The sequence below is a fragment of the Bos indicus genome, chromosome 9 (genome assembly GCF_029378745.1).
Source record: "Bos indicus isolate NIAB-ARS_2022 breed Sahiwal x Tharparkar chromosome 9, NIAB-ARS_B.indTharparkar_mat_pri_1.0, whole genome shotgun sequence".
In the NCBI taxonomy this organism is placed as follows: domain Eukaryota; kingdom Metazoa; phylum Chordata; class Mammalia; order Artiodactyla; family Bovidae; genus Bos; species Bos indicus.
The window spans coordinates 74355523-74379604 of NC_091768.1; the positions used below are offsets into that span (position 1 = coordinate 74355523).

The 24082-nt window shown below is 40.8% G+C and overlaps 1 protein-coding gene across 3 annotated transcripts in view; it reads left to right on the forward strand.

Moving 5' to 3' along the window:
• PDE7B (phosphodiesterase 7B) overlaps positions 1-24082 on the forward strand; it is a 348288-nt gene that overhangs the window by 304082 nt on the left and 20124 nt on the right. For all 3 annotated transcript variants that reach the window (XM_019967483.2, XM_019967484.2, XM_019967482.2), the window contains one exon: positions 816-947. In XM_019967483.2, the coding sequence (XP_019823042.1) occupies positions 816-947 (132 nt within the window). The remainder of the gene's footprint in view (positions 1-815; positions 948-24082) is intronic.

Here is a 24082-nt window from a genome sequence, read left to right on the forward strand (position 1 = left end):
AGTTTTGTTAGGGTTTTTGGAAAATGATACCTCAGTCCAAGACACTGTTTAGTTCAATCAGTTTTAACATCAACCACTAAATATACAGACATTCCCAAGACAAAACTGGGTATGCCTCATCCTTATAAAATATCCCAAAGAACTTAAAGCTTTTTTTATTTAATCCTTAAGTAATTTGAAAATTGTAATATATCACAGTTGTATATTTAAAGTTAATGCTAGATTCCCATTTTCCTGCTTGTTTCCTTAGCTAATCAAAAAAAAAAAAAAAAATGACAGCTTCTCACACATTGCCTCACTCTATTACACATTGGAGAAATATGCAAATTTTGCAATTCAATCCACTATTGATTTCATATTCAAAGAAGTGGCAATGATATATTGGCTGAATGATATACAAAAGTGATTTTTCTAATGTGCCCATCACTTTGGCTTCAACTGTCTCCTTCACTTACAGCTTTCCTGGGAGCAAGGCTGACTTAGACTCTGCCTGTCCCCTCCCGCCATAGAGAGCAGTGTTGCCAGCAGCCAGTGCTATTACGACAGCAACACACGACAAGGGTAGCAGCAGGAGAGGAGGCCACCTGGAAGAGCTACATAATTTGAGTTGCTAAGTTATTTTCCTCCCAGTTCTTTCTTCTTTCCTGAAATTTCATGGGGCTGTTACCTTACTGACAGCTTCAGAAGGTTAAGGTCTGAATGACAGGCCCAAACGATACTAATACGATGATTCATTCCATGTGATTTAGCGAAAACAAAGGCTAGCCTATTTTGGGAAACACACCAATCAGTCTCCCAACTCCATTTTTTAACAGCTCGCCAGCTTCCTCACGCCTCTGGATATCATGCTTGGACTGCTGGCCGCAGCAGCCCACGATGTTGACCACCCAGGGGTGAACCAGCCATTTCTGATCAAAACGAACCACCACCTCGCCAACCTATATCAGGTAAGGGAGGCAACAAGATATATTATGGTGAACTGGTTTAGGCCCAGTACTGGAACCTGAATCTCACTCTTGGAAATAGCCTTCATTCAGGGTCAGCCTTAGTGATGACCACAGCCAAACAGCATGGATTTGAAATAGGTTCAGAATATCCCCCAGGGAAGATAAAATTAGTTTGCAAGGATATCCAAGGAATTCAGTTTGCTCCAAAGCAGGTTTGAAATTGTCCTAGGTCGAACAGGATTCCTGAGTCTGCCTTCTCATGGTCTGAGACTATCTGTCTCCATGGGAATCATCTAATATATAACGGCCAGTTGAAGCCAGTCCTTGTAGAACTTCTATAAATTATACTTCCCAGGTGCAATTCTTATTCAGACTTATGTTACATCTCTAGGACCATTTGTTAATCACATTTTAATTTTTTTGTTGGAGTATGGTTGACTTACAATATTATATTAGTTTTAGGTATACAATATAGTGATTCAAAAATTTTATAGACTATACTTCATTTATAGTTATTATAAAATATTGACTATATTCTGAACCTTTTTGGCTTCTGAGACAAAGGTATATTATCAAAGACAATAAGCATACTTTGTTGTTATAAAATATTTCAGCAACACTAGTAGTTTGACCTGAAGAACTCTTATCTCTGATATTCCTTCAGACATTATAACCCTCTATCATAAATGAGTTATTCCCAGAATTTTCAACACAGTTTTTGGAAGACCTTTGGTTGTCATTAACAAAATCATTGCCTACAAGGGAGTCATTGATCTCAACTGTAGTATATCTTTTGGTTAAAAAAAAAATCAGTGCAGGAAGAATTTCTGCACTGAAGGATTCCCAGAAAACAGATGCATTATATAAGATGGTAGAGCTTGAGGATGCATTAATTCAATAAAGCACAGCTGGAACATGAAACAAAGCCTTTTCCCATTCATCTGATTAGCTTTTGGTCCTTATAGGAAGTGACATACCAAGGTTTATGAATCCCCCTGATACATACTTCAGCACTGGGCTCTTTTGGGCTGTCAGCCAGTACCTGAAGCTAGGGTAGTAATGACCATAAAGAGAGGACAGGGTGACAGAATTTAGAAAAACTTTTGATGATGTTCAGTTCAGTCATTCAGTCGTGTCCAACTCTTTGCAACCCCATAAACCGCAGCACGCCAGGCCTTCCTGTCCGTCACCAACTCCCAGAGTCTACCCAAACCCATGTCCATTGAGTCGGTGATGCCATCCAACCATCTCATCCTCTGTTGTCCCCTTCTCCTCCTGCCCTCAATATTTCCCAGCATCAGGATCTTTTCAAATGAGTCAGCTCTTCTTATCAGGTGGCCAAAGTATTAAGTTTTAGCTTCAACATTAGTCCTTCCAATGAACACCAGGACTGATCTCCTTTAGGATGGAGTGGTTGGATCTCCTTCAGTCCAAGGGACTCAGTTCTTTGGCACTCAGCTTTTTTTATAGTCCAACTCTCACATCCATACATGACTACTGGAAAAACCATAGCCTTGACTAGACAAACCTTTGTTGGCAAAGTAATGTCTCTGCTTTTGAATATGCTGTGTAGGTTGGTCATAACTTTCCTTCCAAGGAGTAAGCGTCTTTTAATTTCATGGCTGCAATTACCATCTGCAGTGATTTTGGAGCCCAGAAAAATAAATCAGCCACTGTTTCCACTGTTTCCCCATCTATTTCCCATGAAGTGATGGGACCAGATGCCATAATCCTAGTTTTCTGAATGTTGAGCTTTAAGTCAACTTTTTCACTCTCCTCTTTCACTTTCATCAAGAGGCTCTTTAGTTCTTCTTCACTTTCTGCCATAAGGGTGGTGTTATCTGCATATCTGAGGTTACTGATAATTCTCCCAGCAATCTTGATTCCAGCTTGTGCTTCCTCCAGCCCAACATTTCTCATGATGTACTCTGCATATAAGTTAAATAAGCAGGGTGACAATATACATCCTTGACATACTCCTTTTCCTATTTGGAACCAGTCTGTTGTTCCATGTCCAGTTCTAAAAACTAAACAAAGAAAATAAAAATTAGAACTAAACTTACTAAACTATCTCAGAAGCTAAATGTATTGCTTGGGAAAAGCATAAACATATGACTAGGGAAAAAATGAATGACTGAAATGAAAGCTCCCAAATAGATTTTCTGTTCTTGTTGTGTTTTAAATCTGACTTTTCAAATGTCTTTAAACAAAGAATATAAAGTAACAGAACTGGCTGCTTGAACTACTTCCATATAATGTAAAGTGAAAGTCGCTCAGTCATGTCCAGTTCTTTGCAACCCCATGGACTGTAGTCCATGGAATTCTCCAGGTGAATACTGGAGTGGGTAACCCGTTGCTTCTCCATGGGATCTTCCCAGCCCAGGGATCGAACCCAGGTCTTCTGCATTTCAGGCAGATTTCATATGATATAAACGCTTGCCTAATTTTAATTTCTCAATGTCAAATAAATCACATCAATGGAGTTTAAGAGAGTATCTACTCTACTGCCTGATTTGTACATAAAAATGAGGGTCATAAAACTGTGCTTTGACATGTATAATAGTATATATAAAACATGTAGTGAATGAATGTTTGGACACAAAGTCAGAAAGAAATATGCCAGATGTTAAACATGCAAAAAAATAGGAAAGTAAAAGTAGAATTTCATCAATTAACTACTCACTGCTAATGAACAAAAATTGATTCTCAAAAGAAAGATATTGCAATCTATCTTATTCAGATACTAAAAATGGTCTCAAAAAATGGATTCCTTACTCAAACTTTTAAAGTGTAATTTTTAATAATAGTTCATCTCTCTGTTAAATATAAACATTCCAATATAACCAAATTCTGCAGCCTTTTCAGCAGAGCATACATGTATATTTTGAACTAGCAACTATTTATTACATGCATCAGATCATATATTAGTATCTAGGGGTACAAAGATAAATAAAATTTAATCCCTGCCCTTGGACATTGGTGCAAACTCAGATGCTCAAAATGTGCAAAATCCAAGAAAACTTAATCCCAGTTTGAAAAACATTAGAGGAGTTTGCCAAAGATATACACATATTCTTCTGTATACTTACATAGAAACAACTTTTTTAAAGCCTCTGAAGAATAAATACCCATGCTGTTCTTTGTATACAAATATGTTACAACAATAAAATGAGCTATTTTTTTTTATAGCAGTTAATTTATGCATCTCAACTGTCTGGCCTGATCCTCAATAGTAAAGAGAAAGATCTTTTGGCTAACCACTAGACAGAAATTGGCATAGAAGACTAAAAACCAACATTCAAGATATTAACTTCATCAGTCCCCTGCTCAAACCATCTTGGACTCTCTTGAAGGCCAGAGATCAATGTATTTAACTTAGGAATAGTGTTGAAAACAAAACAGTATCACTTAATGGCATAAAGATACTTCCAATATCCTAGAGCTGTCTAGTATAAAAGTATAAAACTTTTATCAGCCAAATTGGGACTTTATATATTAAAAGTAAAAATTATTAAGAGGACCTGAAAATAATATGAAATCTTAATTATGTCCAAAAAAATATGATGGCTTTTACACTTGGCTAAATACCATTGCTTATCAAACACCATTTCTTATTGACTATATGAAGAAACTCCTAAAAGAGAAAGAAAACTCCTTTTAAAATTCAGTTCAGGGACTCCTTTGGTGGTACAGTGGTTAAGACTCCATCCTGCCAAAGCAGGGAATGGTCAGGGAACTAAGATCCCACATGCTGTGCAGCGCAGCAAAAAAGATTTTTTTAATTCAATTCAATGAATTGTATAACTAATCTTTATTCAACACTTACTATGACTCAGAAAGTGAAGTCCTTCAGTCATGTCTGACCCTTTGTGACCCATTGGACTGTACCTATCAGGCTCCTCTGTTCATGGGATTTCCCAGGCAAGAATACTGGAGTGGGTTGCCATTTCCTTCTCCAGGGGATCTTCCTGACCCAAGGATCAAACCCAGGTCTCTAACATTGCAGGCAGACGCTTTACCCTTTGAACCACCAGGGAAGCCCTGCAAGAGTCAGACAATGATTCAAACACTGGCTAAATGATTTTATCTATTATATTATTTAATCTTCACAGTATCCCAGTTACGTAGGTACTATTGTCATAGCTATTTTCCAGAAAAAAGAAAATTGCTATTAAATTTAAGTGAGCTCCCCTGGTGGCTCAGATGGTAAAGAATTTGCCTGCAAAGCAGGAGACCTGGTTTCGATCCATGGGTAGGGAAGATCCCCTGGTGAAGGGAATGGCTACCCACTCCAGTATTCTTGCACAGAGAATCCCATGGATAGAGGAGCCTGGCAGGCTACAGTTCATAGGGTTGCAAAGAGTCAGACACGACTAACACTTCCTTATAATAAGCAGCTAATTAATGGCAGAGCTGGAATTAGGACTCAAGACTTCTACCTCCAGAGCCAAAGTGCCTAAGCACTATACATACCACCTCTAAAATTCATGTTAATCACCAACAATGTGCAGGAAGCTAAGAACTTTCCTCCAGGGCCTCCAGCAGGAGACAAGTAGCTTAAAGTGGGAGAGCCTTTGCTAAGTACTCTATAGCAGCTAGCTACAAACAAAATGTGATGGGAAGACAGAGGCAAAAGAGGAACTGATTCTGTATATGGTTTCTGAAAATAAAAAATTAAAAAAAAAAACCTTCATGGCAAAAGAGTGATATAAATGTTGTCTTGGAGTGTGAGTAACATTTTGAGTAGCAGGGCAGAGAGTATGGCACTAACGGCAGCACAAGCCAGTGTACTTTGGGGATGCCAACCCGCAATCCAGAGGAACTGCAAATGGACTGTTTCCATGGCCTTGAGCTGAGCACAGTCCTGTCATGAATGGCCCTTCCCCTCAGCTCAATGACTTCGGCATATATGATGAAATGTATATTCTCTCTTTGATAGACACTGTAGATTAGTTGTACGGAACATGACCTGGGCCAGAAAGTCTTCCCTCTGCATTAAGTTGTCAATGAGGAACTGGCATAACTTTTTCGGTTTTCAATTTCAAGAAAAAAAAAATCATGTTATGTAAAATATCAACTCAACAAGACCATTAAAAACACAGGATATTTAAAAATCTTTGGCAATCTAGCCTTTTAGCCTACCATGGCCTGTTGGTACGAACAAAGCTAGTGGAGGTGATGGAATTCCAGCTGAGCTATTTCAAATCCTGAAAGATGATGCTGTGAAAGTGCTGCACTCAATATGCCAGCAAATTTGGAAAACTCAGCAGTGGCCACAGGACTGGAAAAGGTCAGTTTTCATTCCAATCCCAAAGAAAGGCAATGCCAAAGAATGCTCAAACTACCACACAATTGCACTCATCTCACACGCTAGTAAAGTAATGCTCAAAATTCTTCAAGCCAGGCTTCAGCAATATGTGAACCGTGAACTTCCTGATGTTCAAGCTGGTTTTAGAAAAGACAGAGGAAGCAGAGATCAAATTGCCAACATCTGCTGGATCATGGAAAAAGCAAGAGAGTTCCAGAAAAGCATCTATTTCTGCTTTATTGACTATGCCAAAGCCTTTGACTGTGTGGATCACAATAAACTGTGGGAAATTCTGAAAGAGATGGGAATACCAGATCACCTGATCTGCCTCTTGAGAACTTTGTATGCAGGTCAGGAAGCAACAGTTAGAACTGGACATGGAACAACAGACTTGTTCCAAATAGGAAAAGGAGTACGTCAAGGCTGTATATTGTCACCCTGTTTATTTAACTTCTATGCAGAGTACATCATGAGAAACGCTAGACTGGAAGAAACACAAGCTGGAATCAAGATTGCCGGGAGAAATATCAATAACCTCAGATATGCAGATGACACCATCCTTATGGCAGAGAGTGAAGAGGAACTAAAAAGCCTCTTGATGAAAGTGAAAGTGGAGAGTGAAAAAGTTGGCTTAAAGCTCAACATTCAGAAAACGAAGATCATGGCATCCGGTCCCGTCACTTCATGGGAAATAGATGGGGAAACAGTGGAAACAGTGTCAGACTTTATTTTTATGGGCTCCAAAATCACTGCAGATGGTGACTGCAACCATGAAATTAAAAGACACTTACTCCTTGGAAGGAAAGTTATGACCAACCTAGATAGCATAATCAAAAGCAGAGACATTACTTTGCCAACAAAGGTTCGTCTAGTCAAGGCTATGGTTTTCCCTGTGGTCATGTATGGATGTGAGAGTTGGACTGTGAAGAAGGCTGAGCACCGAAGAATTGATGCTTTTGAACTGTGGTGTTGGAAAAGACTCTTGAGAGTCCCTTGGACTGCAAGGAGATCCAACCAGTCCATTCTGAAGGAGATCAGCCCTGGGATTTCTTTGGAAGGAATGATGCTAAAGCTGAAACTCCAATACTTTGGCCACCTCATGTGAAGAGTTGACTCATTGGAAAAGACTCTGATGCTGGGAGGGATTGGGGGCAGGAGGAGAAGGGGACGACAGAGGATGAGATGGCTGGATGGCATCACTGACTCGATGGACGTGAGTCTGAGTGAACTCTGGGAGTTGGTGATGGACAGGGAGGCCTGGCATGCTGCGATTCATGGGGTCGCAAAGAGTCGGACACGACTGAGCGACTGATCTGATCTGGCCTGTTGGTTGAGACAGAAATGAGATTTAAGGAAACTATATGCAGATTTTCAGGTGATGTACCTATATACATGTTTCTAGGGAGGAGATCCATAACTTATATTCATGTTTTAAAATGAGTTATAGATTCAGAAAATAATAAGAACTGTGATAATGAGTGAAAAATATACACACACAGACACACACACACACACTATATATATATATATACACACACAAATATACACATATATATATTACATAATGGGTGCATGCATGCAATAATATCATGTGTGAGTGTCTGACTCTTTGAGACCCAACAGACTGTAGCCTGCCAAGCTCCTTTGTCCATGGGATTTTCCAGGCAAGAATATTGGAGTGGGTTGCCATGCCATCCTCCAGGGCATCTTCCCAACCCAGGGATCAAACCCGAATCTCTTACATCTCCTGCGTTGGCAGGCAGGTTCTTTACCACTAGCACCACCTGGGAAGCCCAGTATATATACATTTACATACATATATATATATATATATATATATATATATAAACTGTGCATGCAGACACACTTAGTCAAAAAGAATAACCAAGAAGTTATGCCAGGAATTATGTGGCTTTGAGAACGCCCTGTGCGTGACTGTGTACAATCCAGAATTACTATAAATGAGATAAAATGGAAGAGGGCTTCCTCTCCCTCCTTTTGTTGGCTGTACTCTTTTAGTTCTAATAAATAAGAAGATCATTGCATAAGGCCCAGCCTGTGCTTCTGCCCTGAGATAAAGAGAGTCAGGGCAGCTGGAGTAAAGGCCAGGCCAGAGGACTCTCTCCCATTGTCCTCTGTCTGGGTCAGACTCACTGGCTGAACTGCCAACCCAAGTTCAACTTGAAGACGTAAAGGCGTTTCCACCTGGCATCTCTGTCATCAGACTGGAAGCAGTCCAGCTGTCTGTGGTGAACTAAGAGGTGCCTAAGAGCATGTGAGAGATACAGTTGAGAATTATTTTCTCTGTCCCTCCACCCTCCAATCTTCTAACATATGGGTTCAGCAGTTTTTCAAAATAAACATTAAATCAGATATGATATTGCTTATTACAGTTATAAAAGGGATTGCTTTCAGTTCAATTCAAAATCTAGAATATGATACCAATGAACTTATTTACAAAGCACAAACAGACTCACAGACATAGAAAACCAACTTATGGTTAAAAAAGGGGAAGGCGAGGATAAATTAGGAGTTTGGGATCATCTGATACAAACCACTATGTATAATATAGATAAGCAACAAGGATGCATTGTATAGCACAGGGGACTATATTCAGTATCTTGTAATAAAACATATAAAAAATTTAATTGCTTTTGATAGAGTCCAACTTCATATTAACTATTGACAGAGCAACCCAATGAATAAAATAATTGTTCCATGAAGCATCATATTTATTGCATTCCCTACTTGTCTTGAAGAGGTTTATAATCATTTTTCTTAGTCATTTATCATAAGCACTTATAAGAGGCCAGCATTTTTAACCACTTTTTATTCTTAACGACTCTGAACTGTAAATACAAAGTTGACAGAGCCAGGAGACGTGTTCCTCCCACAGGGTCCTATGACCACTACTCTGACAAGCAACTGCAAGGATTATATGTAACCCCATAATTTTTGCAGCATGAAAGGTGTTTCGGGCAAGCAGAGTGAAAATTGTAAAAAGGTTCAAATTTGATTTTCTGTTTCCTAAACTTTCTGCTGTTCATCATGAGGTTGCCATTGTGGGCACCTCCATGGCCCTGATCTGAATGAACCCAGGCCTGCCCCATGGACAAGCAATTCAATGTCCATCCAGGCTCCTTGCCCTCAGAACAGTATCTTTGGCAGATGCAGATCAAACAAGAGAAAGACATCTTCCAGCGGGCAGTAAACAGAGCAGAGCTGTAGTTTCTTCAAGGGCCAAGGTCTTGTTCAGGACTCAAGGAGTTTCTGTTCCCCTGAGACCTCCTGAGCTGGGGCTCTGGCAGCATCACCAAGGAGACCACTGGGCTTGTTAGGGAGGAACTCAGTGACTTCATTATCTTCTGGAGTCTTGCTTCCCGGTTTCGTGAGCAATTAAAAATGAAAATACAGACTATGTTCCTGTTGTTGTTTTTCTTCCTGCCTCCACTGGTTGAAAAGGTATAATTAAGTCTGAGTCTTGTTTTACACCAGACTCAGTTTATCAACATCAGTCTAAGTATTTTAATCAAAGAAAGTGTCCAGTAAATAGGAGAAAAAAACAGCAGCAGTTTAAAGCCGCTTTGTATGATAGCAAATCTGCTCTGCCAGATTCTCTTTGACAAATAGACTCTTGATTTAATTTGAAAACCTGTGTTGGTGGTTTATTAAATGCCAGATGTGTTGTTATTCCGGAACAAAGGGATTGTTTTGTTCTTAGGGTGGATAATACTTGATTATTCAGATAAAAGGGGAAATAAAGGTTTTGTAGTTGGGGTTTGAAGGGTTTTATTTTGTTCAAAATAAATTCTGATAGGTTTTGTTGCCACAAAGGTGGATGTTCACTCTTTCAACTTTAAGATAAAGATTATTCTTGAGACTACAAGTATGAAGAGTTTGTGATACCAGAACACATTGTCATTAGGATGATGTGAAATTGTTGAGCTGATGCTACTGGAGATAGACAGATGACGTACCTACTGTGGGATCCCAAAACGGGGCTGGGACTTCAATGGGTATTAAAGTGGTATCATCTCAGCCTATGTTCAGGTCTCCATGAGCATTTCCAATGATTTTCTTCTTTTTTGAATCCATCTTTTGCTGATACTGGTCTTTGAGCTGCTGTGAAAGTCAGTGAGCCTATAAGAGCAGAACCACCGCCCATTTGTCAAGAAAGACAAAAATACCTCCCTATGAAACACCAGTACCTCCCAGCCTGCTCACCCCTGATCCTCCCCAACTGCAAGGCACCAAAATCTTTCATCCTCTCGTCTACACTCAGCCTTGCCTGGCTCCAACCCTTCCTCCACTGTGGAGCCAGAATGAGTTCCTGAAACTCAACTGTGGCACTTAGATGCCTGCTTAAAATCCCACTGCCCTCAGGATTAAGTCCAAATGTCTTAGCCCAGTTTACAAGCCTCATTACGATCTGACCCTCACCACACTTTCCAGCTCCACTTCCCACCGTGCCTCTCCCAGGTTCTATGCATCATCCAGTCTGAACTACTCTCAGAATCTCAGAGCCAACATGTATGCCAGGCAATGGCAATACAGAAGATGAACAAAACAAATAAACATGCCTGCTTTCTACTAAGGGAATCAGAAAAATAAGTAAAATACATGGTACGTTAGAATGTGATCATTTCTAATGATTGAAAAATAGAAGGACTTCCCTGGCAGTCCAGTGGTTAAGACTCCAGGCTCCCAATGCAGCAGGAGCGGATTCAGTCCCTGGTTGGGTTCAGTTCACATGCTGCATGGTCAAAAAAAATTTTTTTTAATTAAAAAAATAAAACAGGGAAGGAAGATCTAAAGTGTCGCCCTTGCTCCAGGTCTTCACACACAGGCTCCTCCCGCCTGTTTTAATGAAATGCACTCCCTCTGTGTTATTGCCTGCATTCCCCAACTCCTCTCTAACTCACTCACCTTTTTCATCTCAACTTGGACATATCTTCCTCCTGAAAGCCGTCTCTTTCTTTAAACATCCATCTTCCGTACCCCCTCCTATATGATTTCACAGTCCTCTCTCACTTCCTCTGTCATGATGTTTATCTCTAGAAACAGCCATCTCCTGATTCGACGTCCATAGCCCCCACAATCTGAAAGTTTCTAGGCACCTACCTTTCCCACTGCTGTGTGCTCAGCACTTGGCACAGTCCTCATGCTCAGTGAATATTTGTTGGGTGGTGGGAGGTTTGCTGAAAGAGTAAGTGGATGGATACACAGACTGGACCCATGGAGCAAGAAAGGCAGAACCTGAGTAGCCTTGAGAAATCAGGAATACTGCCAGTAGTGAGTACACACAGGGACCCAGAGTGAAAATCTGACAGAGTCAGCAGCACACAGATCAGAAGGCATCTACCCACACTGTCCGCTTGGTAGTCGCTTGTTACTGTACTGTGGGATTACCTCTTGTGGGATTACCTCCTGCATTCTTACTTCCTTACATCGAGTGTACCATGAAGACTGAGAAGCATTATGAAAAATTCTTTATGATGATACATTCATATTTGTTTATCTTGCAATTGACAAATGCTCCCTTTATAGATGCTTCCTAGGTGGTGCTAGTGGTAAAGAACCTGCCTGCCAGTGCAGGTAGAAGGGGGTTTGATCCCTGGGTTGGGAAGATCTCCTGGAGGAGGGCATGGCAACCCACTCCAGCATCCTTGCCTGGAGGATCCCATGGACAGAGGAGCCTGGCAGGCTGCAATCCGTAGGGTCACACAGAGTCAGACACAACTAAAGCAACTGAGCATGCACTCACCCACTCTATGTTCTTCCTGGAGTCACTTACCCGATCCTGGTCATCTGTGAGTAAACAGTGGGAGAGCCATTGCTATCGTAACTTTTAAATCTCTTTGGCTTTTACCTAAGTCTAAGGATTTCACAACAGAAGATTCCAAGTCTGGCTTTTATCAGGCCAAAAAATTAACAGGACTCTGTCACTTTTACAGTTACTTAAACTTTTGCAGCTAGGGAACTTTGGGGTTTTGGAAGTTAATTACTCCGTATCCATTCAACAAATATTTACTTATTTAAATGGCACTGGGGCACAAAGATGAATAAGATACACTCCTCGTTCTCAATGGCAATCATGTATGGCAGCAGCTTCAAACCAGGCTTGTGTGCCCCTGGGGATACACGAAGACTTTCCAAACAGCGCACAGGCATGAATAGTGCTCACAGAACTCATTTTCAGCTTCTTAAACTGGCCTGCCTGGAATATGCTCACAGGACTGTCCAGCCAGTTCTGCTTTCCACTACTCTTTCATAATTACCCTGTTTCCACTGTTCAAAACAAAGACATTTCTCTTATCCATTCTGCATATTGCATCTTGCTCCAGTTGTGCTGATATTGTATATTTCCCTCGTGTGAAAAAATACCAAAGAAACAACCAAAAATATTAAAGGAAATCTCCCATAACTGAGGGAATATAATGTTTCCAGCTATCTCATGAATAGAGGCATTGTCAAAATTTTTATTCTCAAGCATAATTTTTCCACATTTGAAATATATGTATTTTGATCAGTTAGTTACTAATAATAATTGCATTGTAAACTCCAGCTGGTAAAACTACTTAGAGCCTGAGGTTAAGAAAATTTGTTAAATTAAAACTTCAGTTTATAAACTTATTTTTGTTGCAGAGAGAGATGATAGGGTGATGATCAAAGAATTTCACACATGAAAATATATTACATTAAAATAAAATTCTATGGAGAAATAGTATAATAAGTTCTAGAGGGAAAAGAATTAATTTCTCATTTTTGACTTAAATAATAAATTATTCATGTGTTTTCTTAAATAGGTGATAAATGGGCACTAAATGCCATTGGTATTTAGATTCCCTTACATACATTTGGGACTTCCCTGGTGGCTCAGATGGTAAAGAATCTGCCTGCAATACGGGAGACCCTGGTTTGATCCCTGGGTCAGGAAGATCCCCTAGAGAAGGAAATGGCAACCCACTCCAGGACAGAGGAATCTGACAGGCTACAGTCCATGAGGTTGCAAAGAGTTGGACATGACTGAGTGATACATTTAACACATAAAAGAATGATATAAAAAATAAAATAAAAAGAATGATATAATGGTTTCATATTAAAATATCAATATCCACAAATAGGCAGGCATTACATCTTCTGTTACCATAGAAATTTGTGATTTTAAATATCAATTTTTAAAAATATAGGGGGAGTATGTTTTTCAAAACTCAAATTTTAAGTGTAAACAAACAAGAAGACGTGAAAATTACTCACGTAGAAGCAAGACTGGGCTTCCCCAGTGGTTCAAAGGTAAAGGATCCGCCTGCAATACAGGAGCCACAGGAGCAACAGATTCAATCCCTGGTTGGGGAAGATCCCCTGGAGGAAGGCATGGCAACGCATTCCAGTATTCTTGCCTGGAGAACCCCATGGACAGAGTAGCCTGGCGGGCTACAGTCCATAGAGTTGCAAAGACTCAGACATGATAAAGCAACTTACCACAAACACACACAGGAGCAAGGCCCATGAGCAAAGTTGGTATAAGGTGTTTTGGATATTCCAATACAAGCTTGGGCTGGGAATGAGCAGCTAGAAGAGGGACCTGTCAGTTCTGTTTGGAGAACCAGGGGAGTCTTTCCTAGTAGATGGCAACAACTGATCTCAGAAAGAAGAAGTCTGTGTGTGTCTGTGTGTTCTGGTGTGTGTCTGTGTATGTGGACATGTGCACACACACACACATTTCTGATTTTACTAAGGTCATTTTGCTCATTCCTTTTTAGAATTATAAAATCCTTTATTAAAATTTTTATGCAAATACCCAGCATTATTCTATCAACTCTTTGGGGATGATGTGGATGATAATAAAGTAATTTAAATAATGATATATGTTAGTGACTTATTAGCAGAGAAGGCAATGGCACCCCACTCCAGTACTCTTGCCTGGAAAATCCCATGGACAGAGGAGCCTGGTAGGCTGCAGTCCATGGGGTCACTAAGAGTCGGACATGACTGAACAACTTCACTTTCACTTTTCACTTTCATGCATTGGAGAAGGAAATGGCAACCCACTCCAGTGTTCTTGCCTGGAGAATCCCAGGGACGGGGGAGCCTGGTGGGCTGCCGTCTATGGGGTCACATAGAGTCGGACACGACTGAAGTGACAGCAGCAGCAGCAGCAGTGACTTATTAAGCAAGGGTAGATGTTTATTTCTATCCTTCATAAAAGAGGTTTGGAGGTTGACAGTCCAGGGAAGTCATGGTGGCATCATAAAATTAAGAATGAGGGACCCAACATCCTTTTAGTCTTCAGTCTTCTATCACTAGGGTGTGACATTTGTCCTCATTGCCCAAGATAGCTGCTGGAGCTCTAGCCTTTCTTGCCACATTCCAAACAGTGAGAAAAAAGAAAGGGATAAAGCAAAAGAAGCCTCTCCCAATTGAAACTGTTCCCCTTAAAACAACTTACTTGAATATCCCACACAGTATTTATGTTTACATTTAATGGGTCAGAATTTAGCCAAATGATCCCACCTAATTGTAAAGAAGTTGAAAAATGTGTTTTTATTCTGGACAACCGTGAGACTCCTCTTAACCTGCTCCACTTGCAGCTTTCCCATCTCAGGTAATGGCAACACCATCCTTCCAGTTGTTCAGGCCAGAAACACTGAGTCCTCCTAGCAGGTACAGAAATCAACCACTCTCCCCATTTCCACCTTCCTTGTTCAAGCCTCTATCAACTTTTGCCTGGATAACTGCTCTCTGCCTCCCCCACACACCTCTTTCTATTCTTATCCCCTACCAGACTCTATTCTCAACATAGCAACCAAAGTGATCTTATTTAAAGTAAGTCATATAATTTCATTCCTCCCAAACCCCTGCACTGGATCCATGTTTCTCTCAGAGTGAAAATCAGAATCCTTACAATGGCCGAAAGGCCGCATGTGATCTGGTCTCTCATTACCTAACTCCTAGGCCTGGTATGTCCCCTCCCTCGCTGCACATGGCCCTCACGGCTGTGTGCTCCCTCTTTGGGGCCTTTCCTTTCATTGTTTTCTCCAGAACAGCTTCTTCTTCAGCATGGCTAGCTCTCTCCTGCCTTCAAGTCTTTGCTCTAATCTCATCTCTCACCACTTTCCCTTCCCTTCCCCACCCCCAAGACTCAAATTCCCACTATTCTGCTCTACTTTTCCCTCCTTCCATACATCTGCTATCTTCTGGATGCTATACTTTTTCCCAAACATTTATTATGTTTATTGTTTACTATCTATCTCTCCCCATCCCTGCTACCTCTAGTTCTTTGTTTCTTCTCTTCACTGGTATATTCTAAGCACATATTACAGTGCTAGGAACATAATGAGTGTTCAGTATACTTGTGCAATGAAATCAAGTAATCTGTTCAGCTATTTAGCAAATTAATAGAAAGTCCTTTCTTGGTTGAGTGGATATGGCAAGAATGAGACAGGCTTCCTGCTGACATGTAGTTTGTAATCTAGTAAGAACAAGAAGTGCATACACAGCTGTCACACACGTCAGTGGGACATAGTCTAGCTGGCCTCTGGACTTGAGGAATGCTGAGAGAAAGAGCTATAAGACTCAGAGGAGAGCCAAGTTCTTCTCTGGCTGGATGATTCCAGGTGGCTTTGTGGATCGAGTATTTGAGTTGAACTTTGGAAGACAGGTTTTAGTTTGACCAGGAAACAGAGGAAAAGGAGTTTGAGGAAAACAAACCACCTTGAAAGGCATGCAAGTGGAAAGGACATTTTCATATATTAATAATTTTGTCATAATAAGTTATCATTTTATTACTATGATATAATTTATTTGAATGATAAGTCCTCTGTAGGAAAGAAGAGGTAATGGTATTCAATTATCTCAACATATAGAAACAAAGTAGTTGGGACAATTTTTAGAAAGCATTGAATGCCAAGCTAAGGAGTTAAGCCTAACTTATCCAATAGGAAACCATTGTAGGGTTTGGAGCAGGGCATGGGAGAAGGCACAGTTGCACTGTGCTAGCTCTCTCCTGCTAGAGCGAGCAGCAGAGAAATTAGGTGAGCTCTTTGAAGGTAGCAATATTGTCTTATTCATTCTTGGACCCCCAGTGCCCACCATAGCACCTGGCATATGAGTAGCTGCTCAAAAAATATTAGTCTATATTTCAACCAATGATTAGGGAGATGGTAGAAACTTTTGTCAAATAACTCACATTGTGGAAATTGTGAAGAAGGTGGATAGAAGAAATGAGAATTAAGGAAAATAAAGCACTAAAATAGGGTCACTTGGTGAAAGGAAGGATGAGTATAAATGACGCCATGATGGAAGAATCAACAGGACCCAGAGACTGTTCAGATGTGAGGGCTGAGAGTGGCTGAATGATAAATTCTCCCCCAAGACTGTCTAAATCTACTCAACTTATAACATATTCAAACTATAGGATTTTTTGAAATGACACCAATTTTGGGGTATGTTGCAAGAATTCCAGTGTGGATTTAGAAACTAACATCTAAGTAAAACAATCATCCATAGATCAAAAAGGTCCTTTTTCAGGAGAGGACCATGCCACACCACATGTGGGATCTTAATTCCCTAACCACTGGAAGCACAGAGTCTCAGCCACTGGACTGCCAGGGAAGTCCCCAACCATACTCTTTGAAAACAGCAACTATAGATGATTGGGGGGGAAATTAAGTACAACAGCAGGCACTCCTCAGTTTATAAATGTCAAGCCTCTGAATACTTGGATGTGGCCAAGCAGAGGTAACTCTGGCGAGGCAGCAAGTGTGGGTATGCAAAGTTTAGGTCTTGATGCCTGGCATACCTGGGTTTAAGGTCTTTCTCAGCTACTGACTAATTGTGTAACCTCTCAGAGACCTGGGGTTTTATTCAGTTCAGTTCAGTTCAGTCGCTCAGTCGTGTCCGACTCTTTGCGACCCCATGAACCACAGCACACCAGGCCTCCCTGTCCATCACCAACTCCCAGAGTCTACCCAAACCCATGTCCATCGAGGGCCATCCAACCATCTCATCTTCTGTCATCCCCTTCTCCTCCTGCCCTCAATCTTTCCCAGCATCATTGTCTTTTCAAATGAGTCAGCTCTTCTTATCAGGTGGCCAAAATATTGGAGTTTCAGCTTCAACATCAGTCCTTCCAATGAACAACCAGGACTGATCTCGTTTAGAACGGACTGGTTGGAGCTCCTTGCAGTCCAAGGGACTCTCAAGAGTCTTCTCCAACACCACAGTTCAAAAGCATCAATTCTTCAGCACTCAGCTTTCTTTATAGTCCAACTCTCACATCCATACATGACTACTGGAAAAACCATAGCCTTGACTAGACAGACCTTTGTTGGCAAAGTAATGTCTCTGCTTTTTAATATGCTGTCTAGGCTCGGTTTTATTATCTGTGCGTTAATGATTAAAACGGTAGACAGTTATATGAGAATTCAGTGAGATCATGTAAAGTGCCAGGCACACTGTAGGTGTGATTCAGAAATGTTAATCCCCCCTCCCTATACAGCCCTTCTTGTCTTCTTCTCTGGAATCCACTGGAGTACCCTCACCTCCAACACAGTTCTGGCCAGAACATACTTTTATTTATAATGACAGCTCCCTGAAAGAATTTGTAATGCATGCACTATTTTCTTTTATTCTGTTCCAGCTTCCAAGCCCCTTGCATTTCCTCCCATTTTCCTGGTGCTCATCTCCAAATATGGTTTCACCAAAAGAGCTCCCAAGCATCCTTTTATTCTGTCTTCAGGAAGATTATTAATGAAGATGTTAAGTCAGGCTGGCATAAATAACAATGCCTAAGGCAATTCCCCAGATGCTTTTGTTCCACTCAACAAGGATATGGCGTCATTTATCATTAGGTCTTGTTACAGTTTTCTGGGCCTCTTGAAAAACTCATGTGAGGGCACTCATGTCACATCTGCTTGAATTAGTCTTGAAGGAAGCGCTCACAAGTGATGAATTAAATGTCACGTCAGGGATAGGACATCTGTTACATCACACTAACCTATCACTCTCTGCTCTCATAAATCTTTACAATCAGAACAAATTAGTCTAGCATGATATTTCTCATAAACATTGGCTTTTGTTGTGTCTGGCTCATGCCCAAAAGGAGATAATAGACCAGTTGATAAAAGTAACAAAATCTCATCACAGGTTCAGAGCTGGTCAAGTGGTGAGTAAGGAATAATGACTCCCTGGCAAGGAGAGAAATGAATAGCAATAGAGCCGCCTGTACAAAGGGTCAGAATAAGACCCTACCTCATCAATTCAGTCTGCAAAGTCCTGGAGAGAAATCATGATCTGGATTTAGAACAAAGAATGGTTGCAGTTTTCTTGAACTTGTTTTTGCCTAATGGACCTTGGATTGTGTCAATCATGGGAGATTCTTTTTTCTCATTTGCTGAAAAAGTTGAGCATTGCATGGATGATACAGATATAGTGGCAAGAAGGGTGGGGGTATGAAATGATGAAATGCTTTTCAGTCTCTGACCAGCCTCCTTTACTCTCCACTACTATTTTCCTTGCTCCTTTTCCCTCATTTTTTATTAATTGTGGCAAAATACACATAATATAAAATTTACCATCTTGACCATTTTTTAGTGTACAGCAGTATTAAGTTCAGGGCTTCCCTGAGGCTCAGAGAATACAGTCTGCCTGCAATGTGAGAGACCTGGGTTTAATCCCTGGGTCAGGAAGATCCCCTGGAGAAGGACATGGCAACCCATTCCAGTGTTCTTGCCTGAAAAATCCCATGGACAGAGGAGCCTTGCAGGCTACAGTCCATGGGATTGCAAAGAGTCAGACACAACTGAGTGACTTCACTTTCACTATTAACTTCAGTAGTATGAAGACATTTGCATTATGCAGTCATCACCACAATCACTCTCTAGAATTCTTTTCATGTTGCAAAACTAAAACTCTGCTCCCACTAAATAATAATTCCCTAGTCCCTCAGGCCCCCGGAACTGCCATTCTTTCTGTCCCCATGCATTTGATGACTCGTATCTAATGTAAGCAGAGTCACACAATTGCCCCCAACTTTTTAAGATTTTTTTTTTTTGATGTGGTTCATTTTTAAAGTCTTTATTGAATGTGTTACAATTATGCTTCTGTTTTATGTTTTGGTTTTTTGGTCACAAGTCACGTGGGGCCTTAGCTCCCCAACCAGAGATGGAATCTGCACCCCCAACTTTGGAAGGCAAAGTCTTAACCACTGGGCCAACACAGAAGTCCCTTTACTCCCCCCCCACTTTTTTAAATGAAGTATAATTAATGAACAATATTGTATCTCACAGGTATATAACATACTGGTTCATAATTTAAGGTTACATTCCATTTATAGTTATTATAAAATATTGGCTCTATTCCCTGTGTTGTATAAGCTATCTTTGTGGCTTATTTTATACATAATAGTTTGTAACTTTTAATTCCTTTCCCCTATGTTGCCCCCTCCCCTTTCCTCTCCTCACTGGTAGTTCAGTTCAGTTCAGTCACTCAGTCATGTCTGACTTTTTGCAACCTCATGGACTGCAGCAGGCCAGGCCTCCCTGTCCATCACCAACTCCCGGAGTTTACTCAAACTCATGTCCATTGAGTCAGTGATACTATCCAAACATCTCATCCTCTGTCAGCCCCTTCTCCTCCTACCTTCAATCTTTCCCAGCATCAGAGTCTTTTCCAATGAGTCAGTTCTTTGCATCAGGTGGCCAAAGTATTAGAGTTTCAGCTTCAACATCAGTCCTTCCAATGAATCTTTAGGACTGATTTTCTTTAGGATGGATTGGTTGGATCTCCTTGCAGTCCAAGGGACTCTCAAGAGTCTTCTCCAACACCACAGTTCAAAAGCATCAATTCTTCGGCCCTCAGCCTTCTTCACAGTCGAACTCTCACATCCATACATGACCACTGGAAAAACCATACCTTTGACGAGATGGGCCTTTGTTGGCAAAGTAATGTCTCTGCATTTTAATATGCTGTCTGGGTTGGTCATAACTTTCCTTCCAAGGAACAAGTGTCTTTTAATTTCATGGCTGCGGTCACCATCTGGAGTGATTTTGGAGCCCCCAAAAATAAAGTCTGCCACTGTTTCCTCATGAAGTAATGGGACCATATGCCATGATCTTAGTTTTCTGAATGTTAAGTTTTAAGCCAACTTTTTCACTCTCCACTTTCACTTTCATCAAGAGGCTCTTTAGTTCTTCTTCACTTTCTGCCATAAGGATGGTGTCATCTGCATATCTGAGTTTACTGATATTTCTCCCGGAAATCTTGATTCCAGCTTGTGCTTCTTCCAGCCCAGCGTTTCTCATGATGTACTCTGCATATAAGTTAAATAAGCAGGGTGACAATATACAGCCTTGACGTACTCCTTTTCCTATTTGGAACCAGTCTGTTGTTCCATGTCCAGTTCTAACAGTTGCTTCCTGACCTGCATACAGATTTCTCAAGAGGCAGGTCAGGTGGTCTGGTATTCCCATCTCTTTCAGAATTTTCCACAGTTTATTGTGATCCATACAGTCAAAGGCTTTGGCATAGTCAATAAAGCAGAAATAGAGGTTTTTCTGGAACTCTCTTGCTTTTTCGATGATGTTGGCATTATGTTTTGATGATGTTTTTTTTTCCAGCAGTGTTGGCAACTTCATCTCTGGTTCCTCTGCCTTTTCTAAAACCAGCTTGAACATCTGGAAGTTCATGGTTCACGTATTGCTGAAGCCTGGCTTGGAGAATTTTAAGTATTACTTTATTAGCGTGTGAGATGAGTGCAATTGTGTGGTAGTTTGAACATCGTAATGGAGAAGGCAGTGGCACCCCACTCCAGTACTCTTGCCTGGAAGATCCCATGGACGGAGAAGCCTGGTAGGCTGCAGTCCATGGGGTCGCTAAGAGTCAAACATGACTGAGCAACTTCACTTTCATTTGAACATTCTTTGGCATTGCCTTTCTTTGGGATTGGAATGAAAACTGACCTTTTCCAGTCCTGTGGCCACTGCTGAGTTTTCCAAATTTGCTGGCACATTGAGTGCAGCACTTTCACAGCATCATCTTTTATGATTTGAAATAGCTCAATTGGAATTCCATCACCTCCACTAGCTTTGTTCATAGTGATGCTTCCCAAAGCCCACTTGACTTCACATTCCAGGATGTCTGGCTCTAGGTGAGTGATCACACCAGCATGATTATCTGGGTCGTGAAGATCTTTTTTGCACAGTTCTTCTGTGTATTCTTGCCACCTCTTCTTAATATCTTCTGCTTCTGTTAGGTCCATACCATTTCTGTCCTTTATTGAGCCCATCTTTGCATGAAATGTTCCCTTGGTATCTCTAATTTTCTCAAAGAGACCTCTAGTCTTTCCCATTCTGTTGTTTTCCTCTATTTCTTAGCACTGATCACTGAGGAAGGCTTTTTTATCTCTCCTTGCTATTCTTAGGAATTCTGCATTCAAATGGGTTTATCTTTCCTTTTCTCCTTTGCTTTTCACTTCTCTTCTTTTCACAGCTATTTGTAAGGCCTCCTCAGACAGCCATTTGGCTTTTTTGCATTTCTTTTCCTTGGGGATGGTCTTGATCCCTGCCTCCTGTATAATGTCACGAACCTCTGTCTTTAGTTCATCAGGCACTCTGTCTATCAGATCTAGTCCCTTAAATCTATTTCTCACTTCTACTGTATAATCATAAGGGATTTGATTTAGGTCATACCTGAATGGTCTAGTGGTTTTCCCTACTTTCTTCAATTTAAGTCTGAATTTGGCAATAAGGAGTTCATGATCTGGGCCACAGTCAGCTCCTGGTATTGTTTTTGCTGACTGTATAGAGCTTCTCCATCTTTGGCTGCAAAGAATATAATCAGTCTGATTTTGGTGTTGACCATTTGGTGATGGTAACCACTAGGTTATTCTCATTGGTAACCACTAGGTTATTCCCTATGAATCTGTTTCTTTTTTTTTTTTTTTCATTAGTTTGTTGTTATTTTTTTTAGATTCCACATATAAGTGATATTTTACAGTGTCCGTCTTTGTCTCATTTGACTTAGGGTGGTGGTGATGGTGGTTTAGTTGCTAAATCGTGTCTGACTCTTGTTCCTCCATGGACTGTAGTCCATCAGACTTCTCTGTCCAGGCAAGAATATTGGAGTGGGTTGCCATTTCCTTTTCCAGGGGCTCTTCCAGATCCAGGGATCAAACCCCAAGTCTCCTGCATTGCAGGCAGACTTTTTACTTCTGAGCCACCACAGGAGTCCTTCACTTAGGATCAGATCAGATCAGATCAGTCGCTCAGTCGTATCCGACTCTTTGCAACCCCATGAACTGCAGCACGCCAGGCCTCCCTGTCCATCACCAACTCCCGGACTTCACTGAAACTCACGTCCATCAAGTCAATGATGCCATCCAGCCATCTCATCCTCTGTCGTCCCCTTCTCCTCCTGCCCCCAATCCCTCCCAGCACCAGAGTCTTTTCCAATGAGTCAACTCTTCGCATGAGGTGGCCAAAGTACTGGAGTTTCAGCTTCAGCATCATTCCTTCCAAAGAAATCCCAGGGCTGATCTCCTTCAGAATGGACTGGTTGGATCTCCTTGCAGTCCAAGGGACTCTCAAGAGTCTTCTCCAACACCACAGTTCAAAAGCATCAATTCTTCAGCACTCAGCCTTCTTCATAGTCCAACTCTCACATCCATACATGACCACAGGAAAAACCATAGCCTTGACTAGACGAACCTTTGTTGGCAAAGTAATGTCTCTGCTTTTGAATATGCTATCTAGGTTGGACATAACTTTCCTTCCAAGGAGTAAGCGTCTTTTAATTTCATGGCACAGTCACCATCCGCAGTGATTTTGGAGCCCAGAAAAATAAAGTCTGACACTGTTTCCACTGTTTCTCCATCTATTTCCCATGAAGTGGTGGGACTGGATGCCATGATCTTCGTTTTCTGAATGTTGAGCTTTAAGCCAACTTTTTCACTCTCCACTTTCACTTTCATCAAGAGGCTTTTGAGTTCCTCCTCACTTTCTGCCATAAGGATGGTGTCATCTGCATATCTGAGGTTATTGATATTTTTCCCGGCAATCTTGATTCCAGCTTGTGTTTCTTCCAGTCCAGCGTTTCTCATGATGTACTCTGCAAAGAAGTTAAATAAACAGGGTGACAATATACAGCCTTGACGAACTCCTTTTCCTATTTGGAACCAGTCTGTTGTTCCATGTCCAGTTCTAACTGTTGCTTCCTGACCTGCATACAAATTTCTCAAGAGGCAGATCAGGTGTTCTGGTATTCCCATCTCTTTCAGAATTTTCCACAGTTTATTGTGATCCATACAGTCAAAGGCTTTGGCATAGTCAATAAAGCAGAAATGGATGTTTTTCTGGAACTCTCTTGCTTTTTCTATGATCCAGTGGATGTTGGCAATTTGATCTCTGGTTCCTCTGCCTTTTCTAAAACCAGATTGAACATCAGGAAGTTCACGGTTCACATATTGCTGAATGCCTTCCAAATCCAACCATCTTGTTGCAAATGGTACAACGTCATTCTTTTTTATGGCTAAGTAATATTCCATTATACCACATCTTCTTAATCCATTTATTTGTTGATGAACATTTAGGTTGTTTCTGTACTTTGGCAACTTAACTTCACTTTTAATAAATGTTATCTTCCTGTATATTTTTGTAAGTTTACAAATGTAAACTTGAAAGAAAATGGAGAATGAATAGACTCTTAATCTTAGTCAAAAGGCCAAGAAGTGATGAATAAACAAACAGATAAGAAAATAAAGGAAAAAGATTTCCTGGAGACTGCTGCTGCTGCTGCTAAGTTGCTTCAGTCATGTCCGACTCTGTGCAAC